The sequence below is a fragment of the Pagrus major genome, chromosome 5, assembly GCF_040436345.1.
Source record: "Pagrus major chromosome 5, Pma_NU_1.0".
Classification (NCBI taxonomy): domain Eukaryota; kingdom Metazoa; phylum Chordata; class Actinopteri; order Spariformes; family Sparidae; genus Pagrus; species Pagrus major.
The window spans coordinates 39,566,299-39,588,724 of NC_133219.1; the positions used below are offsets into that span (position 1 = coordinate 39,566,299).

Sequence of the window (22,426 nt, forward strand, 5' to 3'; positions counted from 1 at the left end):
GGCTGCAGACTGTCGAGATGTGCTGCTGCCACTTGTTACTGACCAGCTGAGCGGACAGCTGGACGACCACTCGTGTAAACCTGACCACGAGGCCTGCGCGCAACTGCTCAGCACCGTGTTGGACAACCTGGACCGCAAGGATGTGGTGAGGAGTCGAGTTCACACAGATTATAAATTAAAAGGTCGGTGCACACAAAATTAAAGAAAATAACATCTAGTCTGAAAGAGATTGTGGATCTAAGCAGCTGAAATTAGTTTCCTATAAGAGCTCAGACATCCGTAGAGACCCTGGAGTAAAAGTGCTGCTGTTTTGCATTAAAAGGAGCCAGTTGAGGTGATCCTGAGCCTCTATTTAGAAGTTTTATGGGCATGTCCAACTGGAAGGAAGCCCCGGGGCAGACCCAGAGCATGCTGGAGGGATTACATATCCCATCTGGGCTGGTAGCATCTAGTTGTATTGCCCTGTAGGAGTTGGAGGATGTAGCTAAAGAGAGGAGAGACTGAGCTTTCACCGTGACCAACACCCTGATACACGCTTCAGACTGAACGGATGGATGGATATTTGGAACATCCAGTCACGCAGACAGTGTGGGGTTTATTTATCAAGGTTTTCAGATGTCTGTCTCTGTGGTTTTCTGCAAACACCCAAACACAATGGATGTGAATGGAAATCATCTGTGACGCTCACAGCAATTCAAAACTGACAGCAACAGGATGTACGATGATCACAGCTTTCCGAAGGCTCAGGTGAACTCATTTTTGTTCGACTAACAGCACAAGATATAAATACAACGTAGATAAGATGAGAGAAGTTAATGAGGAGCGAGTGAGGAACGAATCAGGAACTACTTGATAATTAATCATTAATGAGTAGTTCCTAAATAAATGAGATTTGATGACTATATATTAGATAATGATGAGTTACTAGAACAGACAGGGACTTTATTAATCATCATTAGGTAATGATTAGTTCATAAATATCTGTGAATCACAATACTGAGCACTTTCTTCATCAGTTGTTCCTGATTAAATATGAACCAGCCACTGAACTACTAGAGAATAAACAAAAGATTTTCACTTTCACAGTCTGTCACAGTGGTTCCTGGCAATGCTGGGAATTTGGAAACGTATACAGTAACGATGTGACTCTGCGGTGGCTCTCGTGCCCGTGGAAAAGCCGGTTCTTAAAAGGTTCCTGGTTGAACCAAATCCCCGAATCAGCCCTAGCACCAGCCAGGAGGTGTTGTTGGTTGTTGGTTGGTTTTCCTCACAGACAGCAAGTTGTTTGGTTGTTGAAAGTAAAAGATCTGGTTCAGGAAAAGGCACTGGCTCTGAACCAGCCCTCAAAAGGGGTATTTATTATCAAAATAGTTGCTGTTTTCTGTCAACTAACTAATCAATTAATGGACTAATTGTTTCAGCTCTAGTTTCTATATTTGTTCTACTGAAGACAACTTAATTCATTATCCACAGTAACTGGAACAGCGGCTCTAAAAGACACACGGCTGTTGAATTTTTAAAAACTACTTTCAAAACTGTGAGCGCCACAAAACAAAGTCCTTCCAACTCTATTGTGTAACACTGAAAGAGAAATCTCAGGACAAGTATCTCAAAGCAAAAGCAAAACCAAAACAATCCCCCAAAAAATGATAATTCTGTAACGTGGGTGGACCGAGCCTCTGTAGCGTGTCAGTGTCGCTGTGTTTCAGCTGGTGATTGTGCCTGAGGCTGTTCTGTCTGTGCAGGGTCCAACCAGAGGCCACGTTCAGCTGATAATGGAGCGGCTTCTTCGCAGGGTTAACCGCACCGTCATCAGCATGGACAGATCGTCCCCTCTCATCGTAAGACACACTGTGATGTTACAGTTTGTTTCAATATTAATACTAACATATTGAATACAGTACTATCTTTTTGCAAAATACAAATACAGGGAATATGAGCTGTAAATGCATGTTTTTGTAATAAATGCTCTCCAGTGAAATCATGTGAGTAATAGCGACTCCTCTGCTGCAGGGTCACTATCTCGCCTGCATGACGGCCGTCCTGAAGCAAATGGATGACATGCATTACGCCCACTACATCAGCACCTTCAAGACGAGACAGGATATCATTGTAAGTGTCCCAGTTCCCTCCGCTGTCGGCTACATCTTGTCCCGAAACATCTCATCAATAACAGGCATAAAACCAGCCGGGCCACTTACGGCTCCTTAAGAGAATATTGATTATAGACATTTCATGCAACGGGCTGGACGGACATGATGAGGATGTCAGTGGGCCTCCATTAAGCGTGTCTGACATGTAGCAGCGCAGCCTTTGGATTTGCTGAGTTTGGTTAAAATGTAGGTCTTACTACAGTATTATTATATTTGGGTCATTCTGTGTCAACTCACAATTCAGAACTTTTTTCAGTAAACGTTGTGGATTCTTTTTCTTTGGCCCTCTGAGATAAATTTCATCATTTTTGTGATTTCTGAAATAAACAGTTTCATACAAATCACTTTCTTTTTTTCACTTGATTGGTTTGAAATTTGTCTCGAGCATCCAGGAGACCCCGAGGATGATTTTCAATACACAGTCATTTCAATAGCTGTCAGAAATTTGTTCTGACACGTTTGAAATTTTGAAATTTGAGCTGAAGAGCTAAAAATTAAAATTTTGTCCACTGAGATCAAATCAAGACTTTACAAGCTTTAACTTGCCAGTTTCCAGAAGAGGCTCATTGGGTATCACACAAAGAGAGAAAACCTTGAAGTCACAGTACAAATATCTACATATGAAATAAAACCACTGAGTGTAATATGACAGCCAGTGAAAAGAATAAAAAATAAGCCTCCCCAGCTGCTTATTTTCACTGGATTGGGTTAAAATTTGTCCTGAACGTTCAAGAAACAAAAAAAATAACCACTCTTTCCTTTTTTTGTTTTTATACCAGTTTCTAAAAAGAAAATTGAACGACCAAAAGAAACGCTGACCCTTAGAATACACAAAAAAATATTAAATTAAGCTCTGAGGGCCAAACTTGTTATTTACTAAAAACATATTTGAAGTGCAGCTGTAGGATTCTGCACGGTCCCATGAATTAGATGAAGTTTTCATTATTTTTTCATGTACATCAGTGACATTAAGTGGGAGCGCCTCAGTGAGTTTATATGGAATGACCCATTTCTTAAAAGCGACAGTGTGCAGTAAAGATTTAATTCTTCTTCTTCTTCCACCCTCAGGACTTCCTCATGGAGACGTTCATCATGTTTAAGGACCTCATGGGTAACGTGTTCCCGGCTGACTGGATGATCATGAACCTGGTGCAGATGCAGGTCTTCCTCAGGGCCATCAACCAGTACTCGGACGTCCTCAACATGTATTTTCTGGACCAGGCGCATTTTGAGCTCCAGGTGCGTCTCTCGCTCGTCACCTCGGTAGAGGTCACATTTCTTATTAATCACAAAATCAAAAGCCAGTGTTATGAGAAGGTAATTAGGGTATTAATATTTGAAAACCCCGTTCCCCTTGCAGCTGTGGAATAACTACTTTCATTTGACTGTGGCGTTCCTCACCCACAAGACACTGCAGCTGGAGTCATTCTCTCAAGAGAAACGGAATAAGATTCTGAACAAGTGAGATCATTTACAATTCATCAAAAAGATTATTTAAATAGAGAGAACTTCATTTAACACGTCTTTGATTGTACATTTACCACAGATACGGAGACATGAGGAAGACTGTCGGGTTTAAGATCAGAGATATGTGGTACAATCTTGGTGAGTATTCTGCAGCATCTGATAATGCCGCAGTTATCAAAGAGTTTGTGGGATAGTTTATTCAGTGCCTTCCAGTAATGCAAGGGGAATAACAAGACAATATTTTATATTGTCCGGTTTCACGGAGTCTTGTTGTTTTGTTTACCACATTATTAGATTTGTCCTCTGTTTGTTGAGAAATGAAGAGGCAGCTTATTGCCTTCTCAAATCAGACTCCGATATTTCTGTGTGATAATGTTTTGTTGTCCCTCAGGCCCCCATAAAATGAAGTTCATCCCGGCCATGGTCGGGCCCATGCTGGAGGTCACGCTGGTGCCTGAGCCCGAGCTGAGGAAGGCTACCATCCCCATCTTCTTTGATATGATGCAGTGTGAGCACAACTTCAGCCCCGGACGCACGTTTGAAACGGTAAAGAGCGACTTCAGAACTTCACTGCACTGTGGTGTTTTTTGTTTTGAGTCAACTGAAGCAGCTGCCGGCTAAATATGACATTTGAGACGTGTATGATGGCGTGATTTTTAATTCCCTTCTTATCTTTGCAGTTTGAGAACGAACTGATAACAAAATTGGATCAAGAGGTAGAAGGAGGCCGAGGGGATGAGCAGTACAAAGTCCTCCTGGAGAAAACGTAAGGCAGAGGAGCAGATCAAACGGAAAATATTTCTTTTCTTCTGAAAGTTGTTTAAGTATTACAGCGTGCCGATGAAAAATCCATCGACTCTGTGTGATAGGGAACTCACATAGGGTTGCTTCTAAAATACAACAAAGGTCTTTAAGATAGTGTTTTTGAAGAAGTCCTCGAGGAGCCAGAAGGACACGAAAGTCTGTTAGAATCTTAAGCAACCTGTAATCAATAGAAACCCCTCGGAGGAGGAATATACCATCCCAAACTATCTCAAAAACTGATTTTAATGGTCTGACTTTGGCAAACTGATAAACTTTACAGCTAAAGAGCACTCTGTGATTGAAGTTTGTTTGTATGTGCAGCTTACTGGAGCACTGCAGGCGCCACAGATACCTGTCACAGTCGGGAGAGGAGCTGGCTCTGCTGCTGAGCAGCCTGCTGGAGAATCTGCTGGCGTACCGCACCATCACACACGACGAGAGTCCTGAGCACCGCATGAGCTGCACTGTCAATGTGCTGGTACGCCCTGCGCCTATATGTACACAACGCCGTTTGTGCGTGTGCATAAAGCATCACCCCGGCTGTTCTGGGAAGTGCTTGAGGAAAATATGCGCTTTTCAACAATATACATTTATTCTGTTTCAGAATTTCTACAAAGAAAAAAAGAGGGAGGACATTTACATCCGGTGAGACACACACACACACACACACACACACACACACACACACACAGAGGGAGAGGACTAATGGTGTTTGGACCGAGTGGCTAACTGTGTGTAACTGATGTGCTCTTGTAACCAGGTACCTGTACAAGCTGCGAGATTTGCACCTGGACTGTGAGAACTACACGGAGGCGGCCTACACTCTGCTGCTACATGCTGAGCTGCTGGAGGTCTCCGACACTTCAGATTGTTTTTAATGTTTGAGCTCTTTAATCTTTGCTAAGAATCACCATGTTTACCTGAATGTTGACTTTTCCTCCTCAGTGGTCGGACAAACCCTGCGCTCCTCATCTGATACCCAGAGACGGGGATCACGTGTGGACCCAGCAGGAGCTGAAGGAGAGGCTCTTCCAGGAGATCATCTGCTATCTGGACAAAGGAAAGGTGAGTGTTAGCTGCTGGGACGATATGACCTACAATTAAAACAAAACCATCAGCGAGAAGATTATTTCTGTTTAGTTTTTCTTAACACCTTCTACCGGGTTGGTGTGCAGACAGGAGAAGTAGCGCCATAACATAACTGTAAAACTGTTGTTTTATTTTGGTTATGATTGTTTGAAACTAAAGTTCTTACATATTGCACCTTTTAAGAAAGAAAAATGATACATGTGTTTGTAATATGTGTTTATTGGCTTCAAAAAATGAGTTACATGTGTTGTGGGAGGAGTTTCTTGCCTGATAATGCTGGTAAATTAGTAAATGTAATATGATTCATTCTCGGAGTTAGACAACGAGAAGGATTCAACATCTCACCAGCATTTATTTGTAGAAAACCCAAAGTATACAGAGTTTACCTGAGGCCATGTCTATCCAGCACATTTACATTCAGCAGCAACACGTACTGACGAGGATCACAGAGCAGGAGGAGCTTTAGTGTAACGTTAACAACAGAGCCAGCTGAGGTTATGTTGCAGTATTAAGTAGGTTTGCACAATAAAGAACGTGAACAGGTTCTCACATTTAACCGACTGCTCTGCTTCAAATGAGGCTTAACGTTCTCTTGACCGTCCCTTAATACTAAACACTCCAACAAAAGACCTGAGCATCATTATCTGGGGAACGAATGCGCAAAATAAAAAGTAAAGCAACAAAAAACTAAATTACAGGTTCCAGGCTTGAAGTCTGTAACAATCCATCCTCATCACACATTTTCTCATGTGGTTCTGAAGTTATTGCCCCCAAACAATTTATCAGACGCACCTGATACCAACGTTTGACAACATTGAGATCTAAATCATCAGTCGAGTCTTTTTCTCTTCAGTGTGTTTTTATTGCTCCATAATGTTGAGTAGAAAACCTGAGAGGCCAGTGGGCACAGTGAAACTCTCTCTAGTGTTTCTGCTCTTACTCTCAAACTGGATTTAACTCGTCTAAGATTGATTTATACTTCTGCTCCTTACTTCTCCTCGGGGGGTTTTAGGAGAAACAGGTCAGAATTCAGCGATCACCGAATAAAAAGATGATTTATTTCTGATAAAACAAATAAAACCAAACTCTGAGAGTCCAATGAGCAAAACAAGATAACTGCTTTCTAGTTGTTTTCTCATCCTGGACGGGATAATTTGTCTCAGATGAATCTGGTCTCCTGCTCCTTCCTGTCTTTATTTCTCCTGAGGAAGATGATTTATTGTCTTTGATGAGACAAAAAAAAAAGACAATTGTCAGAAATTTCCCTCTTGGATGCTGCCTCTAATGTAGCTGGGCCTCGTTGAGGACGCAGCCCAAAGTAAAATGTTTAAGAGGGACAATTCAATCAAAACTGCAGTTACTCCAGCGGGTCTTCACTTCCTCTGATGGTGGGAGGAGATGAAGACGTTTGTGTTGCTTCTTGCAAACATCGACGCAGAAATTCTGGTGCTTTGTTCACAACGTCTACACGTTTGTGTAACCGAAGTTTGAGTTCAGGCCTTTCACACCAAGTCAGTTATTTTTTAGGTGAAATTGCCGCACATTGACCGCCAGCCGCTGTGCAGGTCAGGATCAACTGGCTCGTGGAAATCGGTGATTTCTTTCAATAATTTCAAAGCTCCTCCATCTTGTTTTCAGGATTTGATGGAATCAGTATTTCCTTTATCTTTTTTTAAGAAGTGAGCGGATCACAAAATCATTGTTTTCTGCTCGACGACTCTTATTTTGTCTCGTAATGTGAATTTTCACAACAAATAGAATAATTAACACATCAAAGTGCAAGGTGTGTGTGTGTGTGTGTGTGTGTGTGTGTGTGTGTAACAACGGATTAAGAAAACACACACACCCAAAAAAAAGACATGGTGTGCAAAGGTTACTAGATGTAACTCCGGTTCTATGACTACATTTTCAGCCCTCTAACTGCATGTTACTGCAGCGACACAAAAACACATCATTTATAACATTGTAAAACACATCGAGTGCACATCATGCAGTCCATGACGTGGCAGAACGTGATGCCGGTGATGAAGCCGGGATCCCTTCGCCCACCTCTAACTGCTCTGCATGTGAGCTAATGCCAAAGTTACACATCGTTATATCGTCATATATTACCCAAAGAATTCTGTGAAATCAGTCGGTGTTATGAAATCCGAGGGGAAGTTACTTCAGCTCTCACACCAGCCGCAGGTTTCTTTGTTGTGTCAGTACTCAGATTTCTCACCGGCTGCAAATGTTTTCCCTCTAAAGCCGGCAGGGTGGGGGTTTCACCGAGGACAGCCGTGGCAGCCAGATGGCAGAAGTCTAGCCGGTGCTCCTGTGTTTTTACGGCGTTGCTTTATGTCCCCCTTTTTTAACTGAGCGATGCACTTTGTCTTTCTCAGATGTGGGAGAAGGCCATTGAGCTGGGAAAGCAGCTGGCCAAGATGCATGAGAGCCACATGTTTGACTTCATGGAGCTGAGCCAGCTGCTGGTAAGAGGACACGTGCAGTGTAAATCAGCTGTAAACAGAAACACACTCAAAAACCTGTGAAGACGGACGCTCTACTGACTGACATGAGCTTGAATGTAGATGATTGTGTTGTTATTGCCTCATTTAGACTATTGACGTGTGATTGTGGACAAGAATTGAGCACAATAAGCTGAAAAACAACTTGAGGAGATGCAGAAGAGATAATTGCGTCAACCTGTTTATCGACTCATTTTGCGCCCACACTGTGTTTCCTGATGTTCCTGAGTTTGAATGAATCTATATATAAAGTCTCAGCGTTTGTACTTAAGTCTGATTATGATCCAATAATCTTCTTCTCATAATTGCATAAAAGAAAATGAGAGCAATCACATTTCTTTTCTTTTTTTTTGAAGATGTTATTGAAATTAATTTATTTTCAACGATTTCATTCTGTAACCACAAAGAGACTAATTACAGCACAGTGTGTGCTGCAGCCTCACCATCCTCTTTGTCCTCTGCCACAGAAAAAACAAGCCAAGTTCTACGAGAACATAATGCATGCGATGCGGCCGCAGCCGGAGTACTTTGCTGTGGGATATTACGGCCTCGGATTCCCTTCTTTCCTCAGGGTAAGAAAAATAATTACCTCTTTCAATAAATATAGACATCATCATGCACCGTGCTTACGCAATGAGCTGCTTCTTTAAACATTTCTCAGGGCGATGTGCAATAATGCCGATAAAGGTTATTGGCTTTTTTGATGACGCGAGGGAATGTTGGAATGAAAAAACTCAATCTGTGGCGTTGCTCGAGCTCACCTCTCGTGTGTTATGTGAAAAATAAGCTCGATCACAATTCAAACCTTTTATTGAGTTTAATGTGTTTATTCTCCGCCGCAGAACAAGATGTTCATCTACCGAGGGAAGGAGTACGAGTGGCTGGAAGACTTCAGCTTAAAGCTGCTCTCTCAGTTCCCCAACGCAACACGCATGACCAGCACAGCGCCCCCTGGTGACAACATCAGCAACTCACCTGCACAGCGTATCCTTATATGATAATAATAAGCCACAGTAAAGCTTTTTGTTTGTCAACAAGTTTAGCCACGTTAGCAGCACAAGACTGAAGGCAGTTATAGCTCAGGAGGTAGAGCAGGTCGGAAGTGATCGCAAGGTTGCTGGTTCGAATCCCTGGCTCCCCCGGCTGCTTGCTGGGTTGCTCCTGATGAGCAGTTGGCAGCTTGCACGGCAGCCTCCGCCATCAGTGTGTGAATGTGAATGAACGTTGTGGTTTTAAGTGGAATATTTCAACAGCTATGAGATTTAGATTTAGATTAGTCGTCCCCCTCCGGATGAACTGTAACAACTTTGGTAAAATTGTAGAAACCAGCAAGAGAAAGCTACTTTTTTCTATATTAAAACAGTACTTTGCTATTTTTCTCACCCAGTTTTAATCTGGTTGGTATCAAAGCGCCTTCGACTCTCTTTCTATAAAACTCGTCTAATTCCTGTAGAAGTTTATCTAATTGTGGGGGGAGACTGTTATCTTCTGACATCTCTGCTGTGACGTTTGAAACGTATTTTATCTCAAGTCCTCCCACAGGTATTGTTTAATAGAAAATCCAAACTTCCCGTAGTGTCCAGAAAGAGTTTTGATCACTTCATTAAATTCTCTTTTAGATAATAGTGAACTATTAAATTCACAATGGTTAAAAACCATTTGAACTTAGTTTGAAAGATTCGTTTTAACAGGTCATGCAGGCACATATAAGGTCACCTTTTTTAACTAACCATTTTTTTAGCGGCTAGGTCGCTAGTTCAACAAGCTCTCTTCACTTTTTTAGTCTCATAAATACAGAAATAAACAACTCTATTCCACAATCATAAACAAAAGCAAAAAACCCGTCACAAACAAACCTCAGTCTGCACGGCTCAGTGGTTGTGTATTGTTGTCATCGCTAACCGTATTCAGTCATCTCACCCCAACATTAGCACAACAAGCATGGCTACTGTTAGGACTCACAGCTGTCAAGCTAACATGTTAGCATTGGGAAATTTTAGCTGCACTTTCTCTGCCATTCTTGTGCCATTAGCACGCTAATAGCTTTAGCTTTAGCTAGGTGCATCCACCTAGCCCTGTGAAAGAGTCCGGTCATGTGCAATGAGTCCACAGGCAGGTAGACAGACAGGTAGTGTTTATTATTGTTTTTCTTTGTTTGTCAGAGAATTTGATTTATTGATTGATTCCTTGAAGTTAGTAGATTTTCTACAAATATAACTTATGAACACCAGCTTTAACTTCTCATTCAGGTCATCTTCAGGTCAAAATGAATTAGTCTGATACTTTATGACTAAACCCCCAAATAAGAATGACATTAACAACATAATCAGCAGCACATTTAGTTAATTGTTAATCAGTAAATGTTAGCATGCTAATCAGCTGCACAAAAACCGGCGCTCATGGTAAACACACCTGCTGAACATGAACACATCACTGACTCTGAGCTCTGCGGCTGTCAGACTTAAAGCCCTGCTGTGCCTCAGCTCAGCCTCACAGAGCTGCAGCACGGATGTGGACTCCTGACAATTACAGATTTAAAAATAATCTGATTCAATAAAACTTTGCTTTGTCTTCTCCTCCACATAATCTTGCTCTTATCCTTAGCTGAACTTCAGACATCCAGAGCTTCACTGTCAAGCCCGTTCTCACCGTGCCGCACCAGTTTAAAGACAAGGGGGTTCCAGAGCAGATATTAAAGTGCGTAACAGAACACTTAAAGGCTGATTTATTTTCTCGTGAACACCCTGGGATTTATAGTTCTCTGGTCAAACCGCTAACTCACTGCTGTCCTTCCCTGTTCTCTCGCAGCTATTACAGAACCAATGAAGTGGACCAGTTCCAGTATTCCAGGCCCTTCAGGAAAGGTGAAAAGGACCCAGACAATGAATTTGCAGTGAGCACTTTTTAAGTTTACTCTAAAGCACCCGACTCATATATGTAAGCACACAGCCATAAATCCACAGAAAACGCATAAACAAGCTCGTCTCTGCACATGCCTCCCTCTGAAGATTAACGACGACACTAAAATGTCACCCTTTTATATTTTATTGGTATTAATTCTGCCCTACAGACCATGTGGATCGAGAGAACGACTTACATCAGCGCCTATCGCTTCCCCGGCATCCTGAAATGGTTCGAGGTCAAATCTGTCTCAGTGGTAAGAAGCAGCCTCCACGTTTAAACTCTTGTTTTCTTGTTTCGTTCACGTCCTAAAAGTCCTCATTTGATTGCTGACGTCACTCTCCCGATGAACAGGAGGAGATCAGTCCTCTGGAGAACGCCGTAGAGACCATGGAGATGGCCAATGAGAAGCTGAGTAACCTCGTGCAGCAGCAGGCCTGCGATCGCTCCCTGTCCATCAACCCTCTGTCCATGATGCTCAGCGGCATCGTCGACCCTGCTGTCATGGGCGGCTTCTCCAACTATGAGAAGGTTTGGCATTGTTTTGCTCAATAAGACAATTTTCCAGCAGAGTGCACCGATAGCTCGGCTGGTAGAGCAGGCAGCCCGTGAACCGGAGGCAGCGCCCAGGGTTTGAATCTGACCTTTGACCCTTTGCTGCATGTGTTCTCCCTCCTTCCCTCCCCGGTTTCATGTCAGTCTCTCAGCTGTCCTGTCAAATAAAAGCCCAAAAAATAATCTTAAACCTGATCAATACTCAGTTTTTGCCAATAACCACATTAGGGAACTGAACACAAAGTACAGCTGAGCAGAGCAGCAACAAGTAATTGTTGGGTTATTGAATATTCGCTTCGAGCGATTTTTAAGGAAAAAAATAATCTAAATTCTGATTCCAGCTTTTTAACTGTGAATATTTCTTCATGTTTCCTCCTCTGTGGCAGTAAACTGAATATCTTTGGTTTGTGGACTAAACAAGACATTTCAGGACGTCGTCTTTGAGGAACTACAAACGAAATGTTTCATAATTTTCAGACCAAACTAATCGATTCATTGAGCGAATGTTGACAGATTAATAGACAATGAAAACAGTCGTCAGGTGGAGCCGCACAGCTGAGGCTGATGTTTCTGGTGAAACTAGAAGAAAAGTCAGGATTGCCGAAGTCAGTAGGACTCGTCCTCTGAGGAACATGAGTATCTGCACAACATTTTATCTCAGATCCGTCTTTAGTTACTGAGATGTTTCAGTCTGGGTCAAACTGAACCGTGTCGCTGGTGTGGTTTGAAATGCAGGATGCTGGATTCAGAGAAAGAAAGATAAAACTGAAAGAGGTCAAGTTAGACAAACGTTTCCTCAAGCAACAGTCCCGAACATCATCATGGCTAACATGCGTTATGACTCAGCGCCATATGAAATATTTGATGTCTTTGCCCTTCAGTTCAGTTTGAGTCTATATGTTTGCGTTCGGCGCTTTTAATAATCTCCACAGTCTCAGATATGATTCATACTGATTTTGAACTGCCTGTGGGAAGAAGGAACATGGAGGAGTCTGTTCCTGATTAAAAGCTCTGTTAAAGTCTCTGTGTGTGTCTGTCAGACTCGACTTTAACAATACACAGATCTGATTGGCTTAGCAGCGCCATGTGAGTGATGTACGACACGTGATTGTAATTGTGAGTTTCTTGGGCCTGCATAGCGCCGTACTGAGGGAGGGTGGAGAGCGTTGGCACGTTAAGGGAGACACATTTCGGTCATTTACTTTCTGCTGCTATAGAATATTGCCAAACTACACAACAACAGATGGGCCTAAATCACACAACTGCAAATATTAATATGAATTTGTAAGTCCTTTGTTCACTAACAGGAGCTAAACTTGCCTCGGGCCTGTTCTCAGTTAGTTTTATTCATAAGGGGACCGCCCGGCCTCTTTGCCATGCTGTGGAAACCTGCTCGTTGGTACTTGCAGCTATATTTTCAAGCAAGCTGCCCAACTTTCCTCCTGTTTTCATCCTCTGCAGGCGTTCTTTACGGACACCTACATCCAAGAGCACCCAGAAGACCACGAGCGCATCGAGGTCCTCAAACAGCTCATCGCCCTGCAGGTGAGTCCCTCCACCATCGTTGTCATTGACACTGGCCTCAAAGCGCAACGCGTTTTCGTAACTCTTCAGCGCTCGTCTTCCCCTCCAGATCCCTCTCTTGGCAGATGGGATTCGCATCCACGGGGAGAAGACGACGGAGCAGCTGAAGCCCTTACACAACCGTCTGGTGACTTGCTTCGCAGACCTTCGGGAGAAAGTGGAGAAGCATTATGGCGTCATAACCTTGGTGCGTTGCCAACCGCAAACTCAATTTAATGTAAGAGCGTGCCAACTTAAGCTATTGGCCCTCTTGCCTTCCTATCAAACGCTTCTCATTCAAAGCAGTGTACATTATATTAGCGCAGGACCATAAATCTTCCTTTAGCCAGTCCATTGCAACCCGAGTTCAGCCCGTCATTGTGCTCCTCCTCCTGCCAAGACTCCCCGATGATGCTTAATCCCATTTGTGTGTCCCAGCCCTGCTCTCTCACTGAGAGGAAGAAGAGTCGCGTGGGCTCCGTGGTGATGCCCTACATCCTGTCCTCCACCCTGCGTCGCATGTCCACTGTCTCAACCCTGTCCAACGCCTCCTCGGGCCTCTCCAGCGGCTCCGCATCCTCAGATGGACCCTCCTGCATTTCCTCCCAAGAGTCAGTCCTGCCTCCTCTCCTGCTTCCTTCGTCCTCCTCTCCCCTCCGTCTGCTGTTGTCTGACACTGTGTTGCCAGCACTACACAGGCTGCTCCCTTCAAACACTTGTTTTTTTTCCTTTTGCTCAAATCAGAAGCACTTTTTGTTTTTCATGATTCAACATCTTTCTGTTTCGTCTTTTCTCCCTGATTATTCACAAACAGTTCGTTGTTGTCCCGTCCCAGCGATCGCAGGACCTCCATGTTGTCCCGCTCGGAGGAGGACAACAGGATCGCCAGGAAGAACAGGAAAGAGTGGAGCGTGAGCAAATCCCAGGTCCTCCTGGAGAGGCCGTCAGATGCAGATGAGGTCAGTACTCAGTTTCCCCGGGAAGCAAACGGGTGAACGAGCATAAGCAACAAAGAATCTTAATAACTGACCACAGGAGGCACTTTCAAGGCTTTAGAGGCATTCGCTAAGTGGGCGAAGCAATAATAATATTGTTTGTAGTATTCACTCAAGAAAGTCAAAAACCGAGATCTTCAAGATTGAATGAAACGCTGCACTGATCACTCTGAAAACAAGGATTGCCGGCCATAAAAAAAGGTATCACAGGGAATAGGAATAGGTTGGATGTGTTCGGCCATTTTCATTTCTGTGTACAGGGATGGGATGTGACTAAGTACATTTACTCAATACTTAAAGTAAAATTATTATTTTACTGGAGTCTTCTCCATTTTCTGCATCAGAGACAAAGTAACGCATTTTTTAAATTAATTCATTTTTATCGACAATCAGATTTGTTCTAATTGGCTGACTCATCACATGAATGTAAATATTTGTGTTGTTTACTTTTACTTTTGATACTTAAAGTTCCCATGAAATGGCTGCTGGAGTGTTTTATGCATATTTACGTGTTTCCTGTGAACACCGGCAGCTAGTGAAGGACTTGTCGCGGTTATTGATTGATGTTGACTGTAGTGCTGAATGTGCATTACGCCCCCCCGCCATGAAGCCAGCGGTTCACCGACTCCGCCCGGATTAGCATCTTGCAATGATAACGGCCAGACCAGGAGGGAAAAACTCAGTCTGACGACAGCGTACAGCACTGAGCTGGTTTTCATGGAGGGTTTGACTCGAGGCTCCCTGAGTCAGGACGGCTCACGTAGCTCCTAGTGTTGTCACGATACTGGAATATCTAACTTGGATAGGACACCTTGAAAAATATAGATATTCAACACCATGTTGGATACCACAGGGGTTTGTATTAAAAGATAAATATATTAAGACATTTGTACTGTGTGTTAAGCACAACAACATTATATAATAAAATAATATAGTGGAGAACAAGAGAGAGCAGTAGGATCCGTATCAATACTGTGGAAAATAAGTATTGAAAGTATTGATATTTTACAATATTTCTATATTTTTGACAACACCACTAGCTGCATGGCTAACTGTGCTAACTAGCTGCATCAGTAACAGTTAGCGGTTACAATAGTAACCACGCTAGCAGTATCTGTCCATCAGGAAACTGGCTGCGTACGGACCCGGTCAGGAGGTGTTAGCAGCAGTGAGCAGATACTTCAGCTCCGAGTGAAGCTTTCTGTCCAGACTGTCTGTTGACGGCAGCGGGTCGACTTCAGAGGGAAAATCAGAACTTCCACTTTCACCCAAATCAGTACATAAAGTTATAAAGTTGTTTTTGGTTAGTAATCCGTCAGAACTGGCCTCCAGAAACACTCTGATGTTGATGACTCATCCTGAGTGCAGAATGAGTCATAAACATGATTTTTTAAGGTTTTACAGAAAAATACAAACTCTGAAACTCCTACAAAACTTTTTTTTGCCATCGTTGGACCTGATTCTGGCGTATCGGTGAGATATAGAGCAAGACGAATGTGATTAATACACTTAAACAGTTTTGACTTCATGGGAACTTTTGATACTTGAGTACAAATAATATTTAATATTTTATATTTATCTTTTACTATGTGACTGTCTGTGTGTAACATCCTCATCCAGGTGATCATGTAAGCTGTTTACACGAGCTCGTCGTCCTCACATTAACTTTCTGTTGTTCAGTGGTGAATTGGGAGAAGCTCCATTATGCATGACTGTTTCTTTGTTTTTCATCCAGACTCCTCCTGAGAAGCAGCAGAGACCCAAGAGTTTACAGCTGGGAGACCGACGGCTCACCCTCTCCCTGTTCCAGGGTGTTTCATCCCAGCTCAGCCTGTCGAACCCCCTCAGCCCGCTACCTGCCTCTCCACACACACCTCGCACACCACGCAGCTCCAGTAAGTAGTCTGACAAACACACGGCACCGCATGTCACCACTTTATTTCCTCTTAAAATCATGCCTGCTCACCTCGCGTAAGCACATTCTGGTCTACAGCCCCAAATCAGGTCACACACACACACACACACACATACTGACGCATGCGGTCTGAAACGCCTCTCTTCTCTCTCCTGTGGCAGGTTATTCATCGCTTCTCAGTGACTATGATGTCAATACCGTTGACACCCCAGGGACCCCCCCACCCATGCCTCCGAAGAAACACCCACACGAGATTGACAACCCCGGGTTCCCTTCAGAGGTACATCTGCTCGCAGTACAAACAGCACCCCCTCACTAATGCATATTTAACCACATGTAAACGTTGAAATATTCTGTTTTTAATCTTTTATTTGAAGTCCTAACGTGAGCTCTCCGCGGCTCTTTCCCCCCACAGTTCACTCCGCCGCTGCCGATGAAAATCGAGAGCAAGCCTCCGCCGCCGCCCCCGAAAACGCGGAAGTCGATGTTCCCCTCGTACGAGCACAGCCCCCACTAAAGGCTACACCTACACACTGCTCCACTAATTCTCTGATTTGTTTGGCTGTGATGAGAGCACAGTTTCATTTATGGCACCAGCTACGAGGGACATTTTTCTGATGCAAGCCACGAATAACTCCGAGCAGCCCTTTGTTCTCAAGTTGTAGCTGTTGTTTTGTATTTAAGCCGTGAGGAACAATATGCGAGGGGTTATTGTCAGAGAGGTACTACTGCGCAGGATGAAAGAGTATATATGGTTCTGGGTACATAAGAGGTAGTGAAACAGTGATCAGATGCTTTGTTCTTGAAGAAAAGTCAGTGTGTTGTACAGATTTTATCACTCGCAGGGAAAAAGGAATGACCAATGCTGCAATGTAATATGTTGCTTTTATGTGTTTGGAGTGACACTGGATGATTTTTATTCCCGCCGAGCTGTTTACCGCCATTCCATACCGACATTTCCATGCATGGAAACAAAGCTGCGTTAGATTCATGTCGAACTTGATCAAACTTGAGCAGGGAATAAATGTACAGAATGTAACTGTTAGTTGGAAATGTTAGTTATTTTGTGCTTCGGTAATATTATGATCAAAATACATTTTTCTCCTAAAGCGCAATATTTTTCGAGACACTGGATGGCATTATTGAATGTGCAGCAGATTATATTTGTTTTGATGTTTGTGATGAACTGAATACTGTAACTGGTGCCTCCGAACTGCAGGGGAAGAACGTGTTTCCTTAAAGGAAGAGTTTGACTTTTTTTTGGGAAAATATGCAAAAGATCCAAACCACTCTCGTGTCGGAGCGATAAAATATGTGGCTTTCACAAGAGGCGGGTTAGCTTAGCGTAAAAAACTGGAAAAACAAGGGGAACAGCTAGCTTATGTCTCTCAATTAACACTTTATAATTTGTCTGCTTTTATATGGAAATCTTAAAGGAATACTGAAGTCTCGTCTAAAACAGCGTAAAGTGGAAGTAGTGAAGCAGCCTGGGACGTGTTTTAAAACCTAAAAAGACAACTGATAAAAACATCAAATGGCTGCATTTATTATTACATTATTTAAAAAGACTGCTGCTCGGAGCCGTTCCCGTCTCTTGCCCGGGGACTACAGATGGAAATTAGCTAGGAGCCTGGTACAAAGCATCTGTTCTCATTTGTGAGACTAATACTTTAAGATTTAAATACATTTAATAATCTAAATAATTTGTGGTTTTACAGGTGGTTATTTGTCCGACTGTTTCTCGGCTGGAAGCAGTAAATTTCTGAGGGAAAATGGATAAATGACAACATTTATAATCAGTCTTAAAACAACAAGTTGTTACACTTAAAGGAACCGTTCTACTCACAGCCATGCTGATGGAAAGTCAGGTTGGTCGACAACAGAGTTGCAGCGTTTTACGTAACAGCTGAAGTGGCTGAAGACTTTTTCTTCCAGACTCCTCAACGTAAACTAACAACGTTATGTACACCCTCGTAGTGGTCGAGCTTGTGCTCCCACTTGAGCAGCTGCAGTGAAGACTGCATCTTATAAACAGGTGTAAATAACGTCTTTTCTTTTCTGGATTGCACCAGTGTTGCTGTGAAGCTCCAGAAATGTTTTGTGGACTATGAAACTTCACCATCAGCATGCGGGGGAAGGGATAATGACTGGATTTAATTTTTGGGTGAACTGCTCCTTGTGTAAAAAATAACAATCTGTGGTTTTAAGAAGGGTTATGTGAGCGCAGAACAGGGCGTCCTCTGATCACGGGGAAATCAGCGGGGAAAAAAAACCTTTGGATAAAAGCGCTGTTTACCATTTTCTCCAGCCGAAAAATATTCTGTTGAATAAAACACCAAATTGCTCAGATTATTAAATTCATTTGAATCAGGGACGCTGCACAAAATGTAGCACAAAAGTCTCACGACTGAGAAAAGTTTAGCTTCTAGCTGATTTCCATCTGTAGTCTCGGAGCAAAGCAGCGCTCATTTTCACATTTTGGCTTTTCTAAACACTAGAACGTGTTTATCAGTGAGCTTTAGATGTGCTGGCAGGTCGATGTTGGTGCCGTTTCCCCGTTTCCAGTCTTTATGCTAAGCTAAGCTAACCGGCTGCTGGCTCCAGGTACATATCATATCGACAAACATGAGAATGAGATCGATCTTCTCATCCGAGCAAAAACTTCCCAAAACGTCAAACTTCCTCCTTTGAATAACTCTAAACGCTGTATGGTACAAACATAAATGCCTTTGAAGTTCACTTTAGTTTTATATTTCAGGTGTTGGTCGATTTTTCTTTTTTTTTTTACTCATTATTGAATTTTAAATTATTGCTTTTGGTTGAATCTTAACATTTCCACGGTTTTGCACACTCAGTGTGAACAGAGACGGTTTATTTTTGTGCGTAAATTGAATCTAATTTCAACACACTGCTTTACTGTGCGCTGTTTAAATTTTATAAAAGTAGCAGTACAGTTTATGTGCCTTCAGAGAGCTGAATCTATGCATGTAAGCTTTTTTTTTAAATAATCAAAAATTGAATTGATACTTATCGTGTCAGTACGTGAGTTTATTTCTAGATTTTACATTTCTTTTACAAGGGATCGACTTTTTTATGTATTTTTCCTAACAAGCATCAAAGAGATTTTATACGAACAGCCTTGAGAGATATATAATGATCTTTTTTTATGAACAAGTTGTTGTTGACTGAACACAAATAAAGACTGATTGAAAGAACAATCAAAAAGAAACTCATTATTTTGACATTGATTATTTTCTTCTGTCTCTTAACTATGATGGTGTCGACAGTGAATACAGATCACTGCAAACCTGACGCTCACTCTCATTTGGAGGCCGATGATAGCGTGAAAAATGACCCATTGGAGCTGAAAACATCTAACAAACTGGTGATTTATGTATTTCAAATACAGTTAGAGAGAACGATGCCTCTGCAGCTGATGCAGGAGCTAAAGATGATCATGGGAGGGCGTCTGTAGGGAGGAGTTTATGAGACGTTTATGGGAGCTGTGTGACAGCTGCTGGTCTTGCTAATCTGGATTGCAAACGGCCTGTTCCTTCCTGTCAGATAGAGAAGTGAAGGATATCACTCTGCCTGCGAGTCTCAGGAGCTACAACTAAACTGTGAAGTGATGTTCAGCCATGCAGGGAGAGCAGCGTCGCAACTGACACATTTAGCTGAATGCCTCTGGAGCTACGGAGGACTGAAGCTGCCAGAATCAAAAATAAATAAACGGCTCAGTTAATTACAGTTGTTCTGGATTTGCTCACACACCAAACCGTGACACAATCTACCGAATGACACACATTTCCCACGACTATAAACACGATGTCGCTGCCTTCAAAACCATTCAGTGTCATTCACTCAAGTCATCACAGCTGCAACTCAATTAGCTCACAGTTCCTCACGTGAAAACACTACAAGTCAACATTGTTCACACTCCAGTCTGAACCTCCGGATCAGAAACCACTGATCCAGCAGCATCTTTCTACCTGCGTACTCTCCCTTCCTGAACCCTAAACGTGTCTTCTGTGCTGTCACTTCTTACACAAAGCAGTATAAAGATAAAGAATAATATGGATTTGCATGGTATTTTATAACATTAAGCTTTCTTTTGCTCCTGTCTTTCCAAACCAAACTCCTCCAACAGAGAGAGGAGGACAGGAGGGATAAAAGCCGAGGCCGTGGTACGACTTAACTCTGCATCAAAGGCAGATATGGCCTTTCTTACTTTGTCCATTTAGCAGCTGGAGGGATCCCGAGCCGTGTGTGTGTGTGTGTGTGTGTGTGTGTGTGTGTGTGTGTGTGTGTGTAGCGGGATTAGCTGCACTATTGTATCTCGGCTTTGAACCTCACTAGGTGGTGCCAGAGGGTGTGAACTAATGGAGCGTTGCAAAGAGGTCTGCTGATTTTTTTTGGATTTTTTTCTAACCTCTGTTTACTCGGGGTGGGTTCACCGGGCATGAGTGCACTTCTTAGGAACGCCCAGCTTCACACCCACAAACACACAAACACACACACCACCATGCTTACACACAATGACACCTGGGAGCTGTCGAGTACGAGCGCGCACACGCTCGTTCAGGGCCAACGAACAGACACACAGGAGAGGATGGGGATTTTTAAGCGGTTTTTCCACCCCTTCATCTTTATTTTTATCTCCCCAAACTGGCACAGGAAGTTGGACTGGGCAACCTTCCAGTTACACACAAGCTGCTGTTGTCACCGTGTGCAGCTTAAAACTATCTGAGGAAATAAACCTCTGCAATGAAAGAAGGCAAAGAATCCAGGTTGTGCATACGTTGTTGTTTTATTAATATGCTCTGTACTCTCACCACAGTCACATGTATTTTTTAACATTTTTAGATGGGTTCCGAGTTACATCATGTCCAGGCAACCATGCTTTGGGATCTATTTTACAGACGGACTATTATTTGTCCCACTGAAATATTAATTCGTAGGTACAGTCGGTCTGACGAGCTTGTGATTTGGATGGAAAGGAGGTTACCTGGCTGCTGTGATCTGTGAAAGGCTCTACACTTCCCTCCCTGCGCAGGCTCAACGCAGCTGAATAGATGAAATTATAAGAAATGGTGTTCAGGAGGACAGCAGTCATTACTGAAATTGCTAAAACTAAAGATAAAAGAACAAGTTTTGTCCAAGTTTTTAATAAGTTCAGACAATGACCAATTGATTCCAGCACAAAGACCTCCGCTGTGCAGCAAATTGGCTTCTCAGTTTTTAACTTCTGCAGGAGTGCTGGGCTGAGCTTTTTTTTCTGGCACCTTCAGACAAGACAAACACGGATATTCATCCAGGCAGACGTTATACTCGTGTATCAGAGCCTTCCAAAAAGTCTTCTTCCCGTAGATGAGCACCATGGCGGTGGCAGTCGTGTAGATGGACGTGAAGAAGAACGTGAGCATGATTATGTTCTCGTGGTGCACGGCGATCTCATACTGGACGTACAGGTCGACCACGAGGAAGACGATGAAGACGACCACCAGAGATAAAGACATCTTGATCACCCTCATCTGAGAGCCCAGCTTCGGCCGGTGCGCTCCGTTGGTGCTTTCTTTCATGTGGCGGAGGTGGATGGCCAGGTGGACGGAGATGGAGATGCAGCATTTCATCATGAGCACACCTGGCAGAACGTCAGCGAGGAGCAGGTACACGGCCTCGTAGATCTTACCGGGTTGGGTGTCTGGTATTAAAACCCCACAGTCTTGGTTCTCCGCGGTGGTGTTGTCGTGGTGGAACACCACCAGCATCGGCATGCAGGTGGCCAGGCCGCAAAGAGGGATGAGAAACACAGCCAAGGTGACGTGTTTGAGGATGGTGGCCTGGATCTGAGAGTAGCAGTGGTTGGGGGTGTTCACCAGCTTGGTGCTGTAGTAAAACGTGAGGAAGCTGGTGTCCCACATGATGGTGAACTTGAGGCTGAAGATCGACAGCACGATGACGGTGTAGGACGTGTAGTTGATGTGGCAGTCGCTGTCCACCTCGTCCATGGTCATCCATAAGTAACAGACGAGCTGGTGAGCCACGTCGGCCAGCGCCAGAGCCACGATGATGGTCTCGCTGGGACTCCACTGCTTCTTCTGCTTGTAGTTCCACAGACTCGTCAGGAGGATGTAGACGTTAAAGAAGACGGTGGTGACGGCCAACAGGCCCGTCATCACCCACAGCGTGAATTTTACGGTCCCGTACATAACGATCTTTACCCCAAAAACATCTGCGGCTGATGAGAACAATCTTCGTGCTTGGGTCTGTGTGGGGTTTGAAGTGTTTTGTTTCTGCTGTGTTCAAAGAGCTGACAAGAAGGCGCACACACACCCAACCAGACGCTTCGTGGTTTGTGCCACAGGATGGAATCAGTCACAGTTTGTCAGAGCAGCCTGAGGAAAAGAGTCACACATTCAGCTTCTGAATCCACACAATGGGTGGCTCATTTAAAACTCTTCAATTACGGTTAGAAAT

At 43.3% G+C, this 22,426-nt stretch overlaps 2 protein-coding genes across 5 annotated transcripts in view; one reads left to right on the forward strand and one right to left on the reverse strand.

Moving 5' to 3' along the window:
* The window catches only part of dock5 (dedicator of cytokinesis 5), a 48,918-nt gene extending 29,736 nt beyond the window's left edge, over window positions 1–19,182 (forward strand). Inside the window, exons 26-51 of one of the 4 annotated variants that reach the window (XM_073465856.1) lie at window positions 9–145; window positions 1,746–1,841; window positions 2,014–2,112; window positions 3,222–3,392; window positions 3,514–3,614; window positions 3,700–3,758; window positions 4,012–4,166; window positions 4,301–4,386; window positions 4,746–4,902; window positions 5,029–5,069; window positions 5,185–5,275; window positions 5,370–5,489; window positions 7,895–7,984; window positions 8,488–8,592; window positions 8,863–9,004; window positions 10,636–10,717; window positions 10,829–10,913; window positions 11,091–11,177; window positions 11,276–11,452; window positions 12,938–13,021; window positions 13,110–13,247; window positions 13,478–13,650; window positions 13,854–13,998; window positions 15,770–15,929; window positions 16,111–16,229; window positions 16,365–19,182. In XM_073465856.1, the coding sequence (XP_073321957.1) occupies window positions 9–145; window positions 1,746–1,841; window positions 2,014–2,112; window positions 3,222–3,392; window positions 3,514–3,614; window positions 3,700–3,758; window positions 4,012–4,166; window positions 4,301–4,386; window positions 4,746–4,902; window positions 5,029–5,069; window positions 5,185–5,275; window positions 5,370–5,489; window positions 7,895–7,984; window positions 8,488–8,592; window positions 8,863–9,004; window positions 10,636–10,717; window positions 10,829–10,913; window positions 11,091–11,177; window positions 11,276–11,452; window positions 12,938–13,021; window positions 13,110–13,247; window positions 13,478–13,650; window positions 13,854–13,998; window positions 15,770–15,929; window positions 16,111–16,229; window positions 16,365–16,466 (3,002 nt within the window). In that variant the 3' untranslated portion in view covers window positions 16,467–19,182. Of the gene's footprint in view, window positions 1–8; window positions 146–1,745; window positions 1,842–2,013; window positions 2,113–3,221; window positions 3,393–3,513; window positions 3,615–3,699; window positions 3,759–4,011; window positions 4,167–4,300; window positions 4,387–4,745; window positions 4,903–5,028; window positions 5,070–5,184; window positions 5,276–5,369; window positions 5,490–7,894; window positions 7,985–8,487; window positions 8,593–8,862; window positions 9,005–10,635; window positions 10,914–11,090; window positions 11,178–11,275; window positions 11,453–12,937; window positions 13,022–13,109; window positions 13,248–13,477; window positions 13,651–13,853; window positions 13,999–15,769; window positions 15,930–16,110; window positions 16,230–16,364 lie in introns of all 4 variants that reach the window. The other 3 variants (XM_073465857.1, XM_073465854.1, XM_073465855.1) reach the window with 3 other exon arrangements.
* A 1,966-nt stretch (window positions 19,183–21,148) lies between these two features.
* tas2r202 (taste receptor, type 2, member 202) lies at window positions 21,149–22,158 on the reverse strand. The gene has a single exon (XM_073465799.1). It carries the CDS (start codon window positions 22,156–22,158, stop codon window positions 21,181–21,183), a length of 978 nt encoding a protein of 325 aa, XP_073321900.1. The 3' UTR covers window positions 21,149–21,180.
* Between the last annotated feature and the right edge of the window lie 268 nt (window positions 22,159–22,426).

Coding starts and splice junctions, on each gene's coding strand:
- tas2r202 (XM_073465799.1), bottom strand. CDS start 22,158: ATGTACGGGACCGTAAAATTCACGCTGTGGGTGATGACGGGCCTGTTG.